Genomic DNA, 18,427 nt, shown 5'->3' with positions numbered 1-18,427 from the left:
AAATCACATTTTCTTTTACATCATGTGGAAGGCCGTGTGTGTGTGCACCAGCATGCACTATGGGAAGAAGCATGCACTCCACAAGCTGGTGGAGGCAGTGTGATGCTCTGGGCAATGTTCTGCTGGGAAACCTTGGGTCCTGGCATTCATGTGGATGCTATTTTGACACATACCACCTACCTAAACTTTGTTGCAGACCAGGTACACCCCTTCATGGCAACGGTATTCCCTAATGGAAGTGGCGTCTTTCAGCAGGATATTCCGCCCTGCCACACTGTAAAAATTGTTCAGGAATGGTTCGAGGAACATGACAAAGAGTTCAAGGTGTTGACTTGGCCTCCAAATTCCCCAGATCTCAATCCAATTGAACATCTGTGGGGTGTGCTGGCCATCAAGTCTGATCCATGGAGGCCCCACCTTACAACTCACTGGACTTAAAGGATCTGCTGTTAACGTCTTTGTGCCAGAAACCACAGCACACCTTCAGGGATCTAGTGGAGTCCATGCCTCGACGGGTCAGGGCTGTTTTGGCAGCAAAAGGGGGACCAACACAATATTAGGCAGGTGGTCATAATGTTATGGCTGATTGGTGTATATAGACATGTAACTGAGAAAAACAAACATTTCCATCCTAATAATAATAGGACCTATGGTACGAATAATAGGTATAGGCAATTATACACATGAATTTTGACACTGATAAATGTTACAAAGGAAATGAAATTTAAATGGAAGGATAAATATAAGGTAAAACGACCACTAGAACTGAGGAAAGCAGTGTAGCAGCTTAGAAAAGAGCAAGTCACTGAGAAATTTACTGAGCCAAACAGATTGTTTATGAGAGTCCTTATAAGTCCACAGAGAAGAGACAGAAAAAAAAACAGGTGTAGGTTATGAGAAGGCACTGCCAGGGCAGAGCTGAAGCAGGATTAGGGACACCTGTACATCTGCTCAGTCACTGTGCTGCTGCCACATGATTGACTGATTGGATGACTGGACTATCTAATCCACCAATCAAGTGGCAGCAGTGCAGTGCATAAAATCATAAGGATACGGGGCAAGAGCTTCAGTTAATGTTCATATCAAACTTGGAATGGGGGGAAAAAAACGTGATCTCAGTGACTTTGACCGTGGCATGGTTGCCAGACAGGGTGGTGTTAGTATTTCAGAAATTGCTGATCACCTGGGATTTTCATGCACAACAGTCTCTAGAATTTGCACAGAATGGTGCAGGAATAAAAAAAAAACATCCAGTTCTGTGGACAGAAGTGTCTTGTTGATGAGAGAGGATGAGAGAGGTCAGAGGAGAATACTCAGACTGGTTCAAGCTAACAGAAAGTCTACAGTAAGTGTAATAACCACTCTTTACAACCATTGTGCTTTCCACTGGGTGTGAATTTCCCCAATGAGTGAATGTGTGTGTGTGTGTGTGTGTGTGTGTGTGCGCGTGTGCGCGCATGCATGGCACACTGCAATGGACCAGCCTGGCATCCAGGACAACATCCCAATTTAATTTGTGAGGCTGAACCAAACACTTCCATATTTCACCCCATGAGGGAGCCAAAGACCCCTTTTCTCAATAGTCATTTTCTCTGGAAAATTCCAAGTACCGAAATGTTGGCAGCATCCTACAGACTTAAATCTGTCATACATATAATGATATCCAATAATGTTTTGTATTCAGAATTTTTGTGATTTTGGTTATATGGTCCTGGGCTTGATTAGGTACAGACAGTAGAAAGGATTAAAAAGGTGTTGGGCAGTAGGTTGCATAATATAGCTAATACTGTATTAGTTTTGTCCTTTATGCATTTAATATATGATCACATAGGTTGTTACTGCTCAAATAAACTTGTTTACATAGCATAGAACCTCTTTTTTGTAATTTAATCCTCATCAGTTAACAGCTCCTGTCATGGAGTCCACCATTTTGAAATCTAACCCTAGTATAAAAATGAATAGGATGCTCAGGATCGATTTGGCAGCCCTGCTTTTGAAGAGTTACAACATGACATGTTTTGCATTCTTGTTTCCAAGGGGAAATCAACTGAATCGAGAGCATCTGCTGAGCTGTGTGGGTGAGATTTTTAAGAATAAATTTATTTGTAGAACCTTGGAAAGTGTACATTTCAATTTCATACTTGCCATAGTTTACTACTGGTTTGGATGTGACTAGATGGTAGTGTACGATTTAAAAATAATTAAAAATGAAAATAAAATCAACTCATAAACAGCCTTTTCATAAAGCATGTGAATGATGAAGGAGAGGTGAGACATTTACATGGTAAGGTAGTAGGGACAAGTGAAAATATTTTTGGGTGTTTGATATATGATCATACTGTATATCTGAACTCAACTTTGTTCAGTGCACACCATTTATCTTGTTAGAAAACCTTGTGATAAAGTCTTCTGATAAACTACTTGTGTTTCACAGGCTTTCTAATATTCCTAAACTAGCAGTATCATGCAGCGCTGACTAATTTGCCATGCTGACTAATAAAACCTCAGTGCACATGTCAGTCAAAGAGCCTAATCAGGCCTAATAAAGTCTGTGACATTGTTTATTTCCTCGAAGTTGGGATAAGGTTCCACGAAAAGCAGGTCCAGACTGCCTTAATATTTAATCGCAGAGATATTTAACAGGTGAATAGTGTAATAAGACACTATCCCACATCATACAGCACCAAGGGATGAGAGGTTCTTGGTTCAAGTCTTTGTGATGAGAGGTTCTTTGGTTCAAGTATTGAAGAGATTATGTGTTTTAACTTTTGACTTTTAATTTTTTTGGGGGCATAATCTTACTTGAGAGCCTTTCAGAATGAATTGTTTTTTATCATTTACTATTTACAGCTAATCAATTAGCTAAGCTTTGAATCTGGAATTTACCATGAACTCTGTTCAACTGTTACTTAACGAAGACAAACATTCCTGGCAATTAGTCCAAGTTTGGCCTGGCCGTAAGTCTCCTCTCAAGCAGGCATGGTATTAACTGCTCCAACCGTCTGTGATTTAAGCCTGGACAAAGCCGAGAGCGGATTTTGTGCCCTGACAGTAGCCAAGTGTCCTCAGACCTGCAACATGGCTATGAACAGTCCAGGATCACCGACACAGGACGGTAAGTGTATGTCACTCCTGTTAGACAATAATTGAGCACACATAGTTTGGTCATCTTATAGTTGTTATATTTGGTTATGCTGGGCAATGATGGAATAAAAGTAAAAATACCTGTATATTCTTGCAAATGAATATACAATAAGTATATATGCAACAAGTTAAAGTGCTAAAGTACTTGTACTAAAATGTTTTCTCACAGTAAAAGTAAACAGGAGGTATGTAGATTTACATTTAGCATGATTTTAGATATAACATATTTCAACTAATATGAGTTACATTTTACGTGAATAGTCAGTAATTTAGTGGTTTTTACTTGCAATTTGCAGTTTATTTGCTCACAAAATTTATGTGTCAGAAAAATGTAGTGGAATTAAATCTCTGTGAAATATAGTGGAGTAATAGTTCAAAGTCTTTAAAAAACTTAGCTAATATTTGGTTATGCTGGGCAATGATGGAATAAAAGTAAAAAATACCTGTATATTCTTGCAAATGTGGTTGTGCAACTAGTTAAAATGCTAAAGTACTTGTACTAAAATGTTTTCTCACAGCAAAAGTAAATAGGAGGTATGTAGAGTTACATGTAGCGTAATTTTAGATATAACATATTTAAACTAATATGAGTTACATTTTGCGTGAATAGGCAGTAATTTAGTGGTTTTTACTTGCAATTTGCAGTTTATTTGCTCACAAAATTAATGTGTCAGAAAAATGTAGTGGAATTAAATCTCCTTGAAATATAGTGGAGTAATAGTTCAAAGTCTTTAAAAAAATTTAGATAATACATAAAATATAAGTGTTTTTATGTACATTGGCCTGTTGCTGTAGTTTTCCCCTAATTAAGCTGCTAGTAGTGATAATGTAGCGCACTTCTGGATCAATACCAAAAGATTAAATTACTGATGATGAACTGCAATGGATGTAAGCAGCCAAATTTATTATATATTATACATGCAGAATGTATGATCCTCCTTGTTAATGAATGAATAATAAATAAATAAATTATGAAGAAGCATTAATTTTTTAAAATTAGCAATGATAAGCCTAAGTACTTGGTTACACAATTAACACCTCACACGTGGAATGATTAACATTGCCTGATTCGCAACATCTTCATCTGAGTTGTTTAGCCAAGCCTTAACTTGGCAGTCTCCTTCATGCGTTTCTTGTTTTCTAGATTTTCTGACTTTAGAGTTTTCATCAAAAAATGTAGGCTCAATTGGATTTAAGGCAATGTTTGGGCATTTTTTCCCCTATAGACGTCAGAATTCATTCCAGCACGATAATCACTAGCAACATCATTAATAAAGTACAGTGAGCCTGTTACATAATCAGCCATGCATGACCAAACTATGACGCAGTGTCCTCCATGCCTCCATGCTTCTGTGCCTCCAAATGAGGCATAGCTTTTTGGATCATTTCCAATCACTCTCTTTCTCTGCTGCCTTTCCTTCACTATGATAATAGTTTATCTTCACTTTATGTGTCAGTAAAACTGATTGGTATTTTAAATGTCTGTTCGTGGTGCTGATGAGAGATGTAGCCATTGTGTCTCTCCTCTTGATGTCTTCTTTTGATGAATAGTGAATCACCAGATCTTTGTATCTTTTTGCATTTTATATCTAATTATTTTGTGTTTGTTTATATTGTGCTTATTTAATTTTGTATTTCTTTACAGTTCTAATGATGTTTATGTAATTTGTGGATGACTTAGCTACATCAAGCTGCTTACACAGTGGAATAACTTTTTTCCAAGATACTTCACACATTTTAATTTCATAATGGCCAGTTGCTTTGCTCTCATTGCATTTGACCTTCTGAGTTCCAAAAAGAAATAATCAAATCAGATCAAATATTTAAGATTGGTTGCTTTCCACTATAATCTGGTCTCTGATTTAAATTTTTTTTGAGTTCTACCACAAACCAAGTAGAAGCTCAGACCATGTCTATAACCCATCCTGCATCCTAACACTTAAACTAGAGGACTAATGATGACAAATTTTAGTGCCCTAGCATGGGACAGAAAAACATTATCAAGAAATTTGTCACTTTATCCACATATTGTGTGTGTGAGACAAACTTTCTAATTAAGCAATAGGAATAACACATTTGCTATATTTATGTTTGTTTCTCAACAAATATTGTTAAATGTTTACTATTTTTTTCAGCGTTAACTAATTCTCGGGCACGGTGGCTTAATGGTTATCACTGTTGCCTTGCAGGTTGGGGGTTTGAATCCTGCCCCCTGTGCGTGGAGTTTGCATGTTCTCCCCGGGCTTTGGGGGTTTACTCTGGGTACTCTGGTTTCCTCCCCCAGTCCAAAGACATGCACTGTAGGCTGACTGGCATTTCCAAATTGTCTGTTTTGTGTGTGTGTGAATGATTGTGCCCTGCGATGGGTTGGCACCCAGTCCAGGATGTCTTGTGCCCCGAGTCCCCTGGAATAGGCTCCAGGCTCCCCGGGACCCTGTGTAGGATGCATGGTACAGAGGATGGATGGTTGGATGGATAAATAATTCTCATTTTATGTACGTTGGACAAACTTTTCCAGGTTACTGATCCTTGTTTTTGAGCATCTATCCATGGTGCTGAAACCAAAGCTCAATAACTGAAAGTCCACTCTCAAGCAAAGTCATGTTTTATAAATCTTTCACCATTTAAATGACTGATTAAAGCACTTCTCTACTGTACAGAAATGAGGGATAATACAACGAATCAGTCGAAGATGAATGTGGCTGTGAGTGAATCCAGCTCCATCCACAGCGACAGACTGTACAGCATCGCCAGAGAACTTTCTGGAATGGGCCTCGATGCGTTTGACTACATGGAGGAGAGTTCACACTCGGTGAGCTACGTTCACTGGCTTCTTACTGAACTTATTTCTGACACCTGTTCTTAAAAACAGTCATTACTATAGATAAAGGACTACTTTTTTAAATAGTTATTATGGATGAAACCCAGATGAAAGTTATTAATAGTTATTATAGATGAAACCCAACCAATACCAGTCAGATAGGTTGATAAATAACATATAAAAGCTCAGTAAAAAACACGGCTAATAGGCTAACTTTGATTATTGATGAGTTGTGATTTCCATCCAGATTCCATCGACCTTTTCCAGCCAATGGTGGTTTATAAACCTGTTATAAACCATATAAACCAACTCACACGAACTTTGCCCGATTATATTTACATCCCAGTGTAATATTCCCGGCGTATGGGATTGAAACAGACCAGTATTTTGGGAAATGTCCTCATCTGGCTGTCGTGCTGTTCTGGCTGTTGAAGCTGCACAGGTGTCTCTGGAATTAAGAGAGTGACGAATCCCAAGTTTCTATGGAGATGCTGTAGTTGCGCGAGAGCCGTGCCTCGCGCTTCCTAGTCAGCCTCGTCGGTGCATGGCGAGCAGTGCCAGAACTGTACAGACGCCAGGGTTTCTCTTGTGTACAATAAAATGGCTTGGATGGCAAGTGGCGTGTGTCTTCGAGGTGATTAGGGTGTGGACATGTTGTGAGTAAACGCGGGCATTTGTGCGGCGCGCGCACGTCGCGTGGAAGAAGGAGCCGATTCAGTTCTGTATGTTTTTTCTTCCTCTCTGGTTTCCATTAAGAGCACAAACAACATGCTGCACTCTGACAAGCTCCCTGTAAGTACTGTTTCTTTCCTAACTAACTCTACATGTTTGCTCAGTTTGACTGATAGTACTGCATTATCCTTGATAACGTTGGTGACTTTTAACGCATACAACCTTGAATGAAAGGTGTTCCCAACCAGTGCTGCTCTCCTCGTCTATCAGGCTATATCTGAGTCTATTGAGAGCAGCTAAATTAGAAATAGCAATAGACTGACCTACATCCATGCCTATCATCACTGCGCACCCCCTCCCACCCTCCCAGCTTCCCTGTGATGTGAATTTGATATGCACTCAAAGCAGTGAGGACCAGCACAAGCGCCTCTGCTCGTTTACACTTTTGTCACCCGCTTCAGGTGGTCAACAACTTCTTGGACGGCATGGCGCCCGAGCCAGGCAAAGGGCTGTACTTTGCTGACGGGAAGAGGAAGGTGGACTATGTGCTGGTGTACCGGGTAACGTCAGTGGTTCAGGACTCTCCAGGACAGCACCGGCTCTCGGTCATCTCCAACGGCAGCTTCCCCCGAGCAGGGAGCAAAGAGGCTGAAGCGGTGAAGGAGGACAATGCTGAGGTCGTGGTGGACATGGGACCGACCGATCCGGCCGAGTGCGACAAGCTCAGGATCCGAGATGAGTTTGAGACCCACCTGAGAGAAGCAGGACTGCACATCGAACGTGACAACGAGGTGGGTGAAGGTTAATTCGCTGCATCACACTTGAACTCTCCTGAGTAATAGGACAGTTTCTGTTGACTCTTTCTGTTATGGTGACAAACTGAGTTCGGCCAAATGTTACTTTGCTCTAGTTGCTTTCACAACCTGAGAATTCAAAACGCACCCAAGAAAGAAATAGTTGATGTGGGGTTTTGAGCAAAGGGTTGAAGTTGAATATTAAGATGGTTTAAATGGAATGCTTTTACTCAGCATCGGTAGCTTTGAATCCTTTCAGATGGAATGGTTTTCATGATGCCTTAGGGAGGCATGTTTTTATCTATCTCTAGGCTCCAGCCAGAGAATTTCACTAAAGAAGAACCTTGATAATTTAGTGTGAATATATTGCAGATTCGTCAAGGCTGTTTTGTTCATCATGATTTGGTCTGTACTGTTGAGAAATCTCATTTCATGTCGGCTCTTCTACTGCTTCACAAAATACACCAGAGTGGAATTTCTGTGTGTGTGGGTGTTTGGTTTGGGCTACTCCTTTTGGCTGTCTCTTCTGATTGCACCGGGACTTATGCCAGGTTTTCCAAAGAAACTGTTTATTTGGCAGCATAACAGTTTCAGAGGCCAAAAGAGCAGCTTTGTTTCACAGTGAAAACCACTGTTATTATAGATGATTTATTATTAATCATCCTAGTTGAATTATGAATATCAGTCATTTGCATGTATATTCTGGGCAATTACTTAATACAGCATAGCTTGAATAGATTACAAAAAGTATTTTTAAAACCCAACTTACACCAGCTCAAAAGCAGTTTTAGCTGCTGAATAGGAACCGGGTGTGAGAGATGTACATATACGATTATTATAGTGATGGATGAATGCTTACACTTCTAATAATTATATACAACTTACTGTTCACCCCCTTTGGTTTATATTGTATTGGGTTCCTAGATAAATAATGGTTGTTTTAAAACATGAAATAAGCTGAAATGATGGTGGAATTGAGTGTGCTACAAGAAATCTGAAAAAGACTATGTCTAAAATAACCACAGTAATAATGTAATATTTTAATATGCCCCTTATATTAGATGTGACTGCTTTTTATATTTACAAGGGATATACTTCTGAATTTATACTTATAATTTAAGTATTAGATTTGGTAGCACTCAATATTAGAATATTATAAGCCTGCATTACTTTAACTGTATAAATCTTTGCATCAAAGCATTAATTGCATTAATGAGCATTAATTGTTCAAATACTAAATATACTTAAATAGCCTTAAAATGAATAAAAGAGTTAACAAATCACTGTAATGTGCAAACAACAAATGTTTGCCAAATAGATAACTTTAGCTAGGCTCATAAATAATTGTGATGGGCAAATATATTAATTATGATTAATTGTGATATGTTTAATTGTGCTGCCCAATATTCCAAGACAAACAAACACCAGATAAGATGAAATTATTTAACATCCTACATCACACTTCTATGTGTAAGTGAAAGACATTTTCCATTTCATAATTCTGAAATGGAAGACATTGAGAACAAAAAAGTCAATTTAATGATGTTTAACAGCTGGATACTTATTTCATGCTTAATCCCTTTTAGCACTGTTGGATTTAGGTCACCTTGTCAGTATCCTTAATCAAAAAAGATTCTAAAAGCGTAGAATGTCAATAAAGGACGCATTGCACATCTCTCACTACTAACTGGTAATTACAGTCTCAGAAGCATTAAGCAGAGTCTTTTTAATATTTCACTTTACTTAATACAGGATGAATGATTGATAAGCGATAATCATAATTAAAACAGAAATGCGTTGAACATGCCTCCAAAGTGTTTTTCTGATAAATCTCTGCTTTGCTGCCTATTGGTATGTTTAAATGAAAACTGTTGAAGCTGTATGGTCCAGATATGGAGTATAAAGCTGGCTACATTTAAGTTTTACCTAATGTCATGTAAAATTGTTTGTCGTAGTAATGTTCACCTCAAGACATTTGTGTCACCGCACATTTATAGTCTTTCTGTGTGAGGAAATATTATCCCAATATCCGCCTCTCTATATTAAAACGTGCAGCTTGTGTAATTCTTTTAGATGTATAGTACGAAGTTGTGAATATCTGAATGAGTGATTAATCCCTACACTGTGGCATTTGTCAATCAACTGTTTTTTTTTTTGCAATATCCATATAGCCCAGTCCTCCTGACCTGTCAGCCATTGAAGAACTGAGAATGATCTAGTATCTCCAAGTTCTCCATTCCTCTTTATTCATAGTACTTATTTTTCCTGTAAAAACCATAAAATGCCTCTGACTATATCCTTTACTTTAACACCCTCTAGATAACTGGCAATGAGGATGCAGAATTGTAAGGTCCATACACTTTAGAGCAACCTGATAATGACTGTTATAGCAGTATGGAAGAAATCTCTTGTGCTCTCTAGTGTCTTAATGATATTCCAGGTTGGAATTCAAACGTACTACCCATGATGACTGTTCTCATGAGTTTACCATGGCTGTTACTTCTTGGATTATGGAAACAGATAGTTAAATCAAGGACAGTTTCAATAAGGATCTTGTATATCGTAGGAAAATAGTTCAGCTGTCCTCAGTTTCACACAATTTGATGAGGTGTAGACACATGATTATATATATATATACATGTCCCTTAATGTTTGGAGAGGAGATATTTCTAGATGCTCAATGCATAAACTCTTTTGATTGGTGTTGTTTGAATTTGGTGAAAATCATATTTTAAAAAGCATATTTTAAAAATCATTGCTACTACATTTAATTTTAGAGGCAAGTATATTTTTATTCTCATCGTGGAAGACTCTTGGCCATCTCTTTACTGTTGCAGAATGTGCAATCTTCTTTTCCTAGTGGCTGTTCATGATTGACAAGACTAAATAAGCATGGTAAACTGAGACACTGTCAGGTGGGAACTACTGCAAACTGTAGGCTTAATCTGGATTAAAAAGGAAGTACTAATGTTTATCTAGTTTGTTAGCTATATCTACATGGTGTTCCAAAAGTCTCCATACATAGGGGACGATGTATACCATCGCCACGTCGGTTGTGCCTTCGTCAGTGGATGTTGGTGGACGTCCACTTCTCGGTTGGTCCTCAACACTTCCAATCTTTTTGAATTTGTTAATAAGTTTGGCAACAGTGTTGTGTGTGATGTGCTTACCACGTTTCCTGTTAAAGTCCATCGCAACCTTGCGACAGCTTCCCGATCCAGCCATGAGAATGATTTCAATACGTTCTTCTTTTGTCAAAGGCATTCTTAAAGGCTATCTGGGGAAAAAAATATAACCTAAGTAAGAAAAATTTTGGAAGACATTTTGCTTAAAAGTGTTAATTTTCCCTGTGTGAAGACTTTTGGTACACCCTGTAGTTTAGCTGGCTAGATTACTCCATGCTCATAAATGCTAATACAGTCAGTGTTTATGACTGATGGCCATATTTACTGATGAGAGTCACTGAAACTGTAGCAGTACTAGTGGAACTGTGCACTGTATTGATCTGCATTTTTTTAAAATTCATGTATCCTGAAAGACTTTGAAAAGAGATATTTTCATTTTGCCTAAAGTGCAGGCTTGGAGGAGGACTGCACAGTTTAGGGCACCATTTGGGAGATGGTCAGACTCAGCACTCATTTTGAACTAGCCTATAACGCCCGTAACCATAGTGACAACCACAGAGAAATGCTAAAATAGAATAGAATAATGAAAATAGAATAAATTCTTCCTATCTGATTTCCATATGGACCAGTTATTCTGTTCATTCTGAGACCTGAATTTCTCACTCATTCACAAAAGGAAAAAGCTTGTTGGCAATAAGTATCAGTGTATTAGTGCGTATCAGTGCATATCAGTGTGTTGGATAATAAGTAACAGTGATGTGGATACAACACCATGTACATTTCACTGCTAAGGTTGGTGGCCTGTTGAAGGATGAGATTAATGGAGTTGATAAGATTAAATATAACAGTTAACAACACTGCCATAATACTAAGTTATAGTTACAGTTATGAGAAGTTATAATTGTGAACATGTTGTAAATTAAGTATTATATAAATATTACTTTCTTTGCTTTCCACATGTTTATAACCTAAGTCCTTTGGTGTCGCTGACTCAAGGATGGCGATACATTTTAAATATTATATAACTGCTACTAAATACTTGAGGTTGCAGCCTGTAAATTATTCACCTCATATAATGACTACAATCTGAACAGCGAACTCCTCCTTTCACCTGAGTGTCAAGTGGTTGTACCTCATCAATTTCATCACTGCATCAATGTACTTTTTCTTAACAGGTCTATTTTTATGACCATCATCATCGTTATCATTAGAATAAGATTTTATCATCAGTCAGAGACACATGTTGGTTTTGTCTTGTTCATATTCTTTCACTGACTGCCCTTTATTTCTGCTTAATTATTCCAAATGTCAAAGACGGGATTCACCCTATCATGTGGAGACACTTCCACTTTCGAGTCTTTGGAAGCCCCTTAAATGTCAGCCACAGCCGGTTTCTGTAACGAAGGCTCCCCCTCAGCCCAGTCTAAAATCGACCTAATTGCCTTACCCTGCTGAGATGAAGTACTAATTGGAATATCTTATCCTAATTAACCTTCTCAGATCCACATGTTATTTTTATCTCACTTTTATGTGGTGTGTGTGTGTGTGTGTGTGTGTTGAGGGGACAGGAAAAAAAATGGGAGTGCTAGGGTCACCTGTTCAATTGCTTATTTGTTGCTCATTATGCTATAGCTGAGTATTACCAGACCGATAAAGTTACCATCATCTCTGTGTAGAGAGGAGGGCACTTTGGGGTCCTGTTACAATACACACACACACCTACACACACACACTGTTTTACTAAACTCCATGTTGGTGAAGTTTATATAAAAGTCTCAGTAGGGATATGTTGGATAAAGTGACCTGTTACCTCCATTCGTAACTGTGATCTACATGCAAAATATTTTTTAACACATAATTAATCCCCCAGGGAGAACCGAGAGCGCACCCAACCAAAGCACTGCCCAGCGTTGCAGAGACGAGCTCAACAGCTGGGACCCAGGTTATGCCAGCTAGCATAAGGTTTACCAGAGGACACAGTTGCTCAAGATCTCAAAGAGAGAAGGGTGTTTGACAATGGAGCATGACCAGCGGTACAAAAGGATGCATTAGCAGAGTTGCTGAAGAGAATAGGTTGTCTTTGTCCTGTGTCACGCCTACGTCAAGAAAGAGAAAGGGTTATGAAATTAAATGGAGGATAGAAATAAAGAAATAAAACGATGTTCAAAACAAGTAATAGATCAGTGGATTTGAAACATTGTGGCTTCTGTATTTTACTAATACATCCTACTAGAAATTTTTTTTTTAGAAAAACCCATTTCAATATGTGATCATTTAAAACCCATTTCAGTTATTATTAAAGTAGATTCTCATATTTTGAACAGTACCTTCAAAGTTTAGACTGTTTCTAGGTGATATTTGAGTTGGGTCTGATGGAAATTACAACTTTTCTGAAGCTCTCTCTGTATGTTTCTCGCTCAGCACAAGGTCTATGGCCAGGGATTTGTCCGGCTACATGCCCCTTGGCAGGTGCTAAGCAGAGAGGCAGAGTTTCTCAAGATCAAGGTGCCCACCAAAAAGGTGTGTCATTTCTATTCATTTTGTTCTGCATCTGTCTACACAGAGCTTTCCTCCATGCTGTACTAGAGTGTGGATATTCAGACCACACTGGAGTCTGTACTGGAGTCTTGTAAACAACCAAGAATCTTTAGATATGTATCTTTGTGTGAATGTGGTTTTGTGAAGGGGACAAATTTGACAAGGACCTGTTTCAGTAGATAAAAAGTTACACCAACATAATTTTTTGGACCCCCTCTGTATTTACGTTGCTTTTATTGTCAGGCCTTAGGTTTATGTCTGTAGCTTAATTTTTCCTCATACCTCAATTTCCTCAATGTTGTTTTATTGCACGTCTCTCCCAGAGCTATGAGCTGAAAGAAGAGAAAGGTCTGTCAGCAACTATGAGCACAGTGTGGAGGAAGTTGAACCAGCCATTTCAACCCAACATCCCTCACCTGCAGCAGCAAAGCCGCACGAAGTTCCTCTCTCACAGCTTCTCCCGGGACAAGCTCCATCTGTGAGAAATCTCTAGGGATAATTGAGGGGAGGGAGGGTGATTAGGTTGGTGGGTAGAGCGGTATTTACTGAGATTTCTCTGTGTGCGAAAGGCACCTGAGCGACTCAAAAACATAAACCCTGACTCATGCCTTTGGCTACATCTGTCTTACTCAGCCTAATTATACTTGTACTTGTCTTGTTTCAGGTACAACATCGAGTGCAAGGACACCTTCTTCGACAATGCCACAAGGAGTCGAATTGTGAGTTCTTTTTCCCTTTTGCTGGAAAGGTTGTCTTGACTTATTTTAATGGCATGGCTGTAGTTAGCTGTCCTGATTGTTATGTGGAGCTGTTGGAATAACGTGGTTATTTACCAGAAGTCTGAGGTGACTGTGTTCCCTGTGGACATATTACTAGGAGACAATTCCCCTGTGGCCTTTTCAGGAACACTTGTTTGTCTCTCCTTTTCTCTTTCTTGCTCTCTCACACTCACTCTCTCCCTTCCTCCCAGGTGTATGAAATCCTTAGACGCACTGCCTGCACACGGACCTGCCAAACCATGGGTTAGTAATACAGTAAGCCATAACTGATCATGGCGTAGTGTTGGAGGAATCCTGAGAAAAACCAGGCCTGACATAAGTGTTTCAGCGGGCTCAGTGCTGGTGGAGCAGGTGCTGGAGAGGAATCCATATGCTCTCCTGGATCACTCTGCTCGGCAGACGGACACCGCCACCAGCTACAGGGGAATTGAGGCTAGCTGACAGAAGGGGTTGGATTTAGGGTTTCGTATCTAGCCTACTCTCTTACTCGCTCAATTCTCCTCTGTCTCATCTACTGTCTAAACTGGGACATGCAATCTTAGGATTGGGCTCAGAAGTGAAGCAGGGTCCATGGGGGGGAGTGGTGGTCCCTCTAGCTTGTTGCTAGGGAGCCATCTTCTTAATTGAGGGCTAATAGCGAGAGTGCACATGTTGTTCCTTTGAGGACTGATTAATTACTTTGATTAAAGCTTGTGTTCTATATGTCAGCCTCCTTCCACTTTGAAAAGCTAGTCTGCTGCATTCACATAAAGCAGGGCAGGCAGTCCTGTCATGACAGACAGATGGTTATCCCTGAGGTAGTGTGTGATAATATGTGGTGATTCTTCTCCTTGCCTACAGGCATCACTACATTAATAGCTAAAGGGGTGTATGACTCTGCCTTCCCTCTGCATGATGTAAGTTGATTCTACACGTTTCTTAGGTTGATTATTAAATGAAGTGTCATGGTATTCTGCTTTTAGTACATTCACTGTTGTAAATGAGATGCTTTTATAATTGTATGCCTGCAGGGAGACTTCAAGGACTCTAGGCAAGCAGAAGAGAAGAATGAGAGACAGGTAAGTAGCAATTTTACTGTATAAACTAATCAATCACAATGTCATTTGTAATCATGAATACTGAGGTCTTCTAATTGTTTCAGCTGTTACATGATGAATGGGCAAGATATGGAGCATTTTACAAATATCAGCCTGTTGATCTTATCAGGTACATGTATATTTTTTATACATAACTTTACATATTGCTCCTCACCAGATATGACTGCTTTTTGGTGCTTATTTACATAACCATGGTTTCCAGAGGCTTTTGCCTTTCTTACATTTACTTTTGCCCTCAGAAAATACTTTGGGGAGAAAATCGGCCTCTACTTTGCCTGGCTTGGCGTTTACACTCAGCTTTTGGCCTTGGCGTCTGTGGTAGGCATCATCGTGTTCCTGTACGGCTGTTTCACCATCGACTCCAATGTTCCTAGGTATGAGACAGTGTGTGGCCACTAGGCATCAGGCTTGAAGTGTGTGGGTGTGAGGATGAAAGGGCCTGGCAGGCCAACCTGAGGAGGGCAGGAATGTATTCAGAGTCCTGGTGTGCTAATCTCAACCCCAGGTTCAATTGTAGGACAATTATGTACAATAAAAATGTTGTTTGGGTCACTTGTAGTGTACCAGGAAGGTATAAGTATACATACAGGGGAATAAACCAAATTTATTTACTTCATTGCGATTCATCCGATGAAATAGACAGGGAAGAGCTTCAGTATATCAGATAAGATTTTTAGAGATTACATATTTCTGAGGAATATTGTTAACAGAAAATGTCAACACAATTCTGAATACAATGTGGGTCTATTAAACAGTTCTATTTATTATGAAGATGATAATCTGTTGACACATTGATATTAATGAGACATGTAACAAGTTGTGATTAGTTGTTTTGAATTGACTGTACATGATTCACTCAATCATGTCACAGATGAGAATGACTCAGTGTAGAACTCCACTATGTGCTGTTGGACTGATATGCCCTTTGTCTAATTTTTGTTTCAGTCTGGAGATGTGTGACGAGAAACAGAACTTCACTATGTGCCCTCTTTGTGATCGTGTCTGCGATTATTGGCACCTGAGCACAGCCTGTGGCACTGCCCGCGCCAGCCACCTCTTTGACAACCCAGCCACTGTCTTCTTTGCCATCTTCATGTCCCTCTGGGGTAGGCATCATCCTCTTATTCCTCACCTTAGCTTTATATTCTTCTTCCATCTTTCCTTTTCAAATTTGTCTTCTAAATAAGATCAAACATAACATCCATTTTTGTGCACTGCCTCAGCATTCCCTTGCTCTGATGAATGTAAGACTCAGGTGACGGGCTATGGTTGTAAGCAGATCTGTTGGTGTGTCTCTATGGAGATGGAGATTAAAAAAACTTGTGTGTACAGTATGTGTGGGAGATTAACAGTCTGGGTATAGTGTTACCTGTGTCTATCAGTGGCTGCGTGGGCTCAAGGCTCCATCATCGGCCTTTCTCATGCAGCTTTTGTAAAAGCCCTTTGTCTTTCACTGCTGCATGTGGCAACAGAGCATACACATTATTTCTTCTATACAGGCACTTACCCTGGGATAGGGTTGGGGAGCTGGTGAGATGGAGTATACAGGAGATATAAAAAGTCTACACACCGCTGTTAAAATGGCAGGTTTTTTGATGTAAAAAAAAAAACGAAAAGAAGATAAATCATATCAGAATCTTTTCTACTTTTATTATGAAATTGCAACCTATAAATTAAAGTGAAAAACAATAAAAAATCATTTTAGGGGAAGAAAAATAAAAAATTAAAAATGTACAATAATCTGGTTATGCATATGTGCATACCCCTAAACTAATACTTAATTGAAGCTCTTTAGTTGTTTAGCACGGCATTCAATCTTTTTGGTTAAGAGTCAGTTTGGCACATCTTGACTTAGCAATATTTTGCCATTCTTGCTTGTAAAAGCATTCTAACTCTGTCAAATTGGCTGGGCATCTCCTGTGCACAGCCCCCTTCAGGTCATCCCACAGATTTTCGATTGGGTTTAGATCTGGACTCTGGCTGGGCCTTTCCAAAACCTTGACCTTCTTTTGGTGAAGCCATTACTTTGTTGATTTGGAGGTGTGCTTCAGGTCATTGTCTTGCTGAATGGTGATTCTTTTCATCTTAAGTATTTCAGCAGATGCCTCAATGTTTTGCACTAAAATAGACTGGTATTTGTAGCTATTCATGATTCCTTCCACCTTGATAAAATCCGCAGTTCTGGCTGAAGAAAAGCAGCCCTAAAGCATGATGCTGCCACCACCATGCTTCACTGTGGGGATGGTGTTCTTTTGGTTCTTTTTGTGCTTTTTTTCCCACACAAAACATACCTTTTGGAATTATGGAATTATTATACCTTTGGGAATTGTCTTCATCAGACAGTAACACATTTTGCACATGGTTTGGGGGTGATTTAGTTGGGTTTGGATGTTTTTTGTGAGAAAGAATTTCTCTCTAGCCACCCTACCCCATAGCCCAGACTTGTGAAGAATACGAGAGATTGTTGTCACATGCAGAGAGAAATCAGCACTTGTCAGATATTCCTGCAGCTCCTTTAATGTTGCCGTTGGTCTCTTGGCAGCCTCTCTGGTAAGCTCTTGTCTTGTCCTTTTATAAATTTTGGAGGGACGTCTTGTTTTTGGCGATGTCACTGTGGTGCTCCATTTTCTAAACTTGTTGCCGACGGCCTTCACGGTGTTCCATGGTACATCTAATGTTTTGGAATTTTTTTTTTTTTACCCCTTTACTGGTTGATTCCTTTCGACAGTGAGACCCTGTCCAAACTTCGTCAGCTTTTTGCAGACCATGGCTTCAGCAGTCAGATGAAACCAAGAAGATGTCGAGAAAATCCTACAGAAACAGCTGGTCTTTATTTGGGGTTAATCAGAATAATTTCATTGATGACAGCTGTATGCCATGTTAACAGGGGTGTGTAGGCTTTTTATATCCACCGTATGTGTGCGTGTGTCTGTGTATACAATCATGCACCTGTATCTCTGTGTACAATTTTGCACCAATGAATATCAGCAGCTGATATCACTGACGTTCACGCATGCTTTTCAGACTGATGGTAAACATTTCTTTAGTTTTGATCCAAGGTGAATGGGATGATACCTCATCCCGGATATTATTACAAATGTAAAAAAGTGTGCTCGAGCTAAGACAGAGATGACAATTAATAGAATTATGTAAACGATTGACATTATTAACAAGTGATCCTCTCATTTTTTCAGTAATGTAATATGTTTGATTAGTCATCTCATCTCATCTTTCCTCCTTTTCTCCCTTCTCATATCTCTTTCTCTTGCTCACCTCATCAAGCGGTAATGTTTCTGGAGCACTGGAAACGCAGGCAAAACAGTTTGAACTACAGTTGGAATATGACGGGAATGGAGGAAGAAGAGGTGTGTGTCTTACCGTCACAGTAAACATTTGTTTACATGAAAATAATGGCTAGAGTGATTATTGTTTTAATTCTTCTTTTAGTTTTAAAATT

At 39.3% G+C, this 18,427-nt stretch overlaps 1 protein-coding gene across 4 annotated transcripts in view; it reads left to right on the top strand.

Moving 5' to 3' along the window:
- The first annotated feature begins 2,042 nt into the window (after positions 1 to 2,042).
- ano2b (anoctamin 2b) overlaps positions 2,043 to 18,427 on the top strand; it is a 46,418-nt gene continuing 30,033 nt past the window's right edge. For 2 of the 4 annotated variants that reach the window (XM_034313218.2, XM_053241890.1), the window contains exons 1-13: positions 2,845 to 3,115; positions 5,805 to 5,956; positions 7,099 to 7,428; positions 12,978 to 13,076; positions 13,418 to 13,572; positions 13,759 to 13,813; positions 14,065 to 14,116; positions 14,714 to 14,769; positions 14,884 to 14,931; positions 15,015 to 15,079; positions 15,210 to 15,344; positions 15,916 to 16,076; positions 18,253 to 18,335. In XM_034313218.2, the coding sequence (XP_034169109.2) occupies positions 2,980 to 3,115; positions 5,805 to 5,956; positions 7,099 to 7,428; positions 12,978 to 13,076; positions 13,418 to 13,572; positions 13,759 to 13,813; positions 14,065 to 14,116; positions 14,714 to 14,769; positions 14,884 to 14,931; positions 15,015 to 15,079; positions 15,210 to 15,344; positions 15,916 to 16,076; positions 18,253 to 18,335 (1,527 nt within the window). In that variant the 5' untranslated portion in view covers positions 2,845 to 2,979. Of the gene's footprint in view, positions 2,079 to 2,844; positions 3,116 to 5,804; positions 5,957 to 6,463; positions 6,758 to 7,098; positions 7,429 to 12,977; positions 13,077 to 13,417; positions 13,573 to 13,758; positions 13,814 to 14,064; positions 14,117 to 14,713; positions 14,770 to 14,883; positions 14,932 to 15,014; positions 15,080 to 15,209; positions 15,345 to 15,915; positions 16,077 to 18,252; positions 18,336 to 18,427 lie in introns of those variants that run through there. The other 2 variants (XM_034313216.2, XM_026923554.3) reach the window with 2 other exon arrangements.

Source organism: Pangasianodon hypophthalmus, chromosome 18 (genome assembly GCF_027358585.1).
Source record: "Pangasianodon hypophthalmus isolate fPanHyp1 chromosome 18, fPanHyp1.pri, whole genome shotgun sequence".
NCBI classification, from domain to species: Eukaryota; Metazoa; Chordata; class Actinopteri; order Siluriformes; family Pangasiidae; genus Pangasianodon; species Pangasianodon hypophthalmus.
Note: the sequence above shows the minus strand (reverse complement) of the source record. Positions and strands in the feature narration are given on the sequence as shown.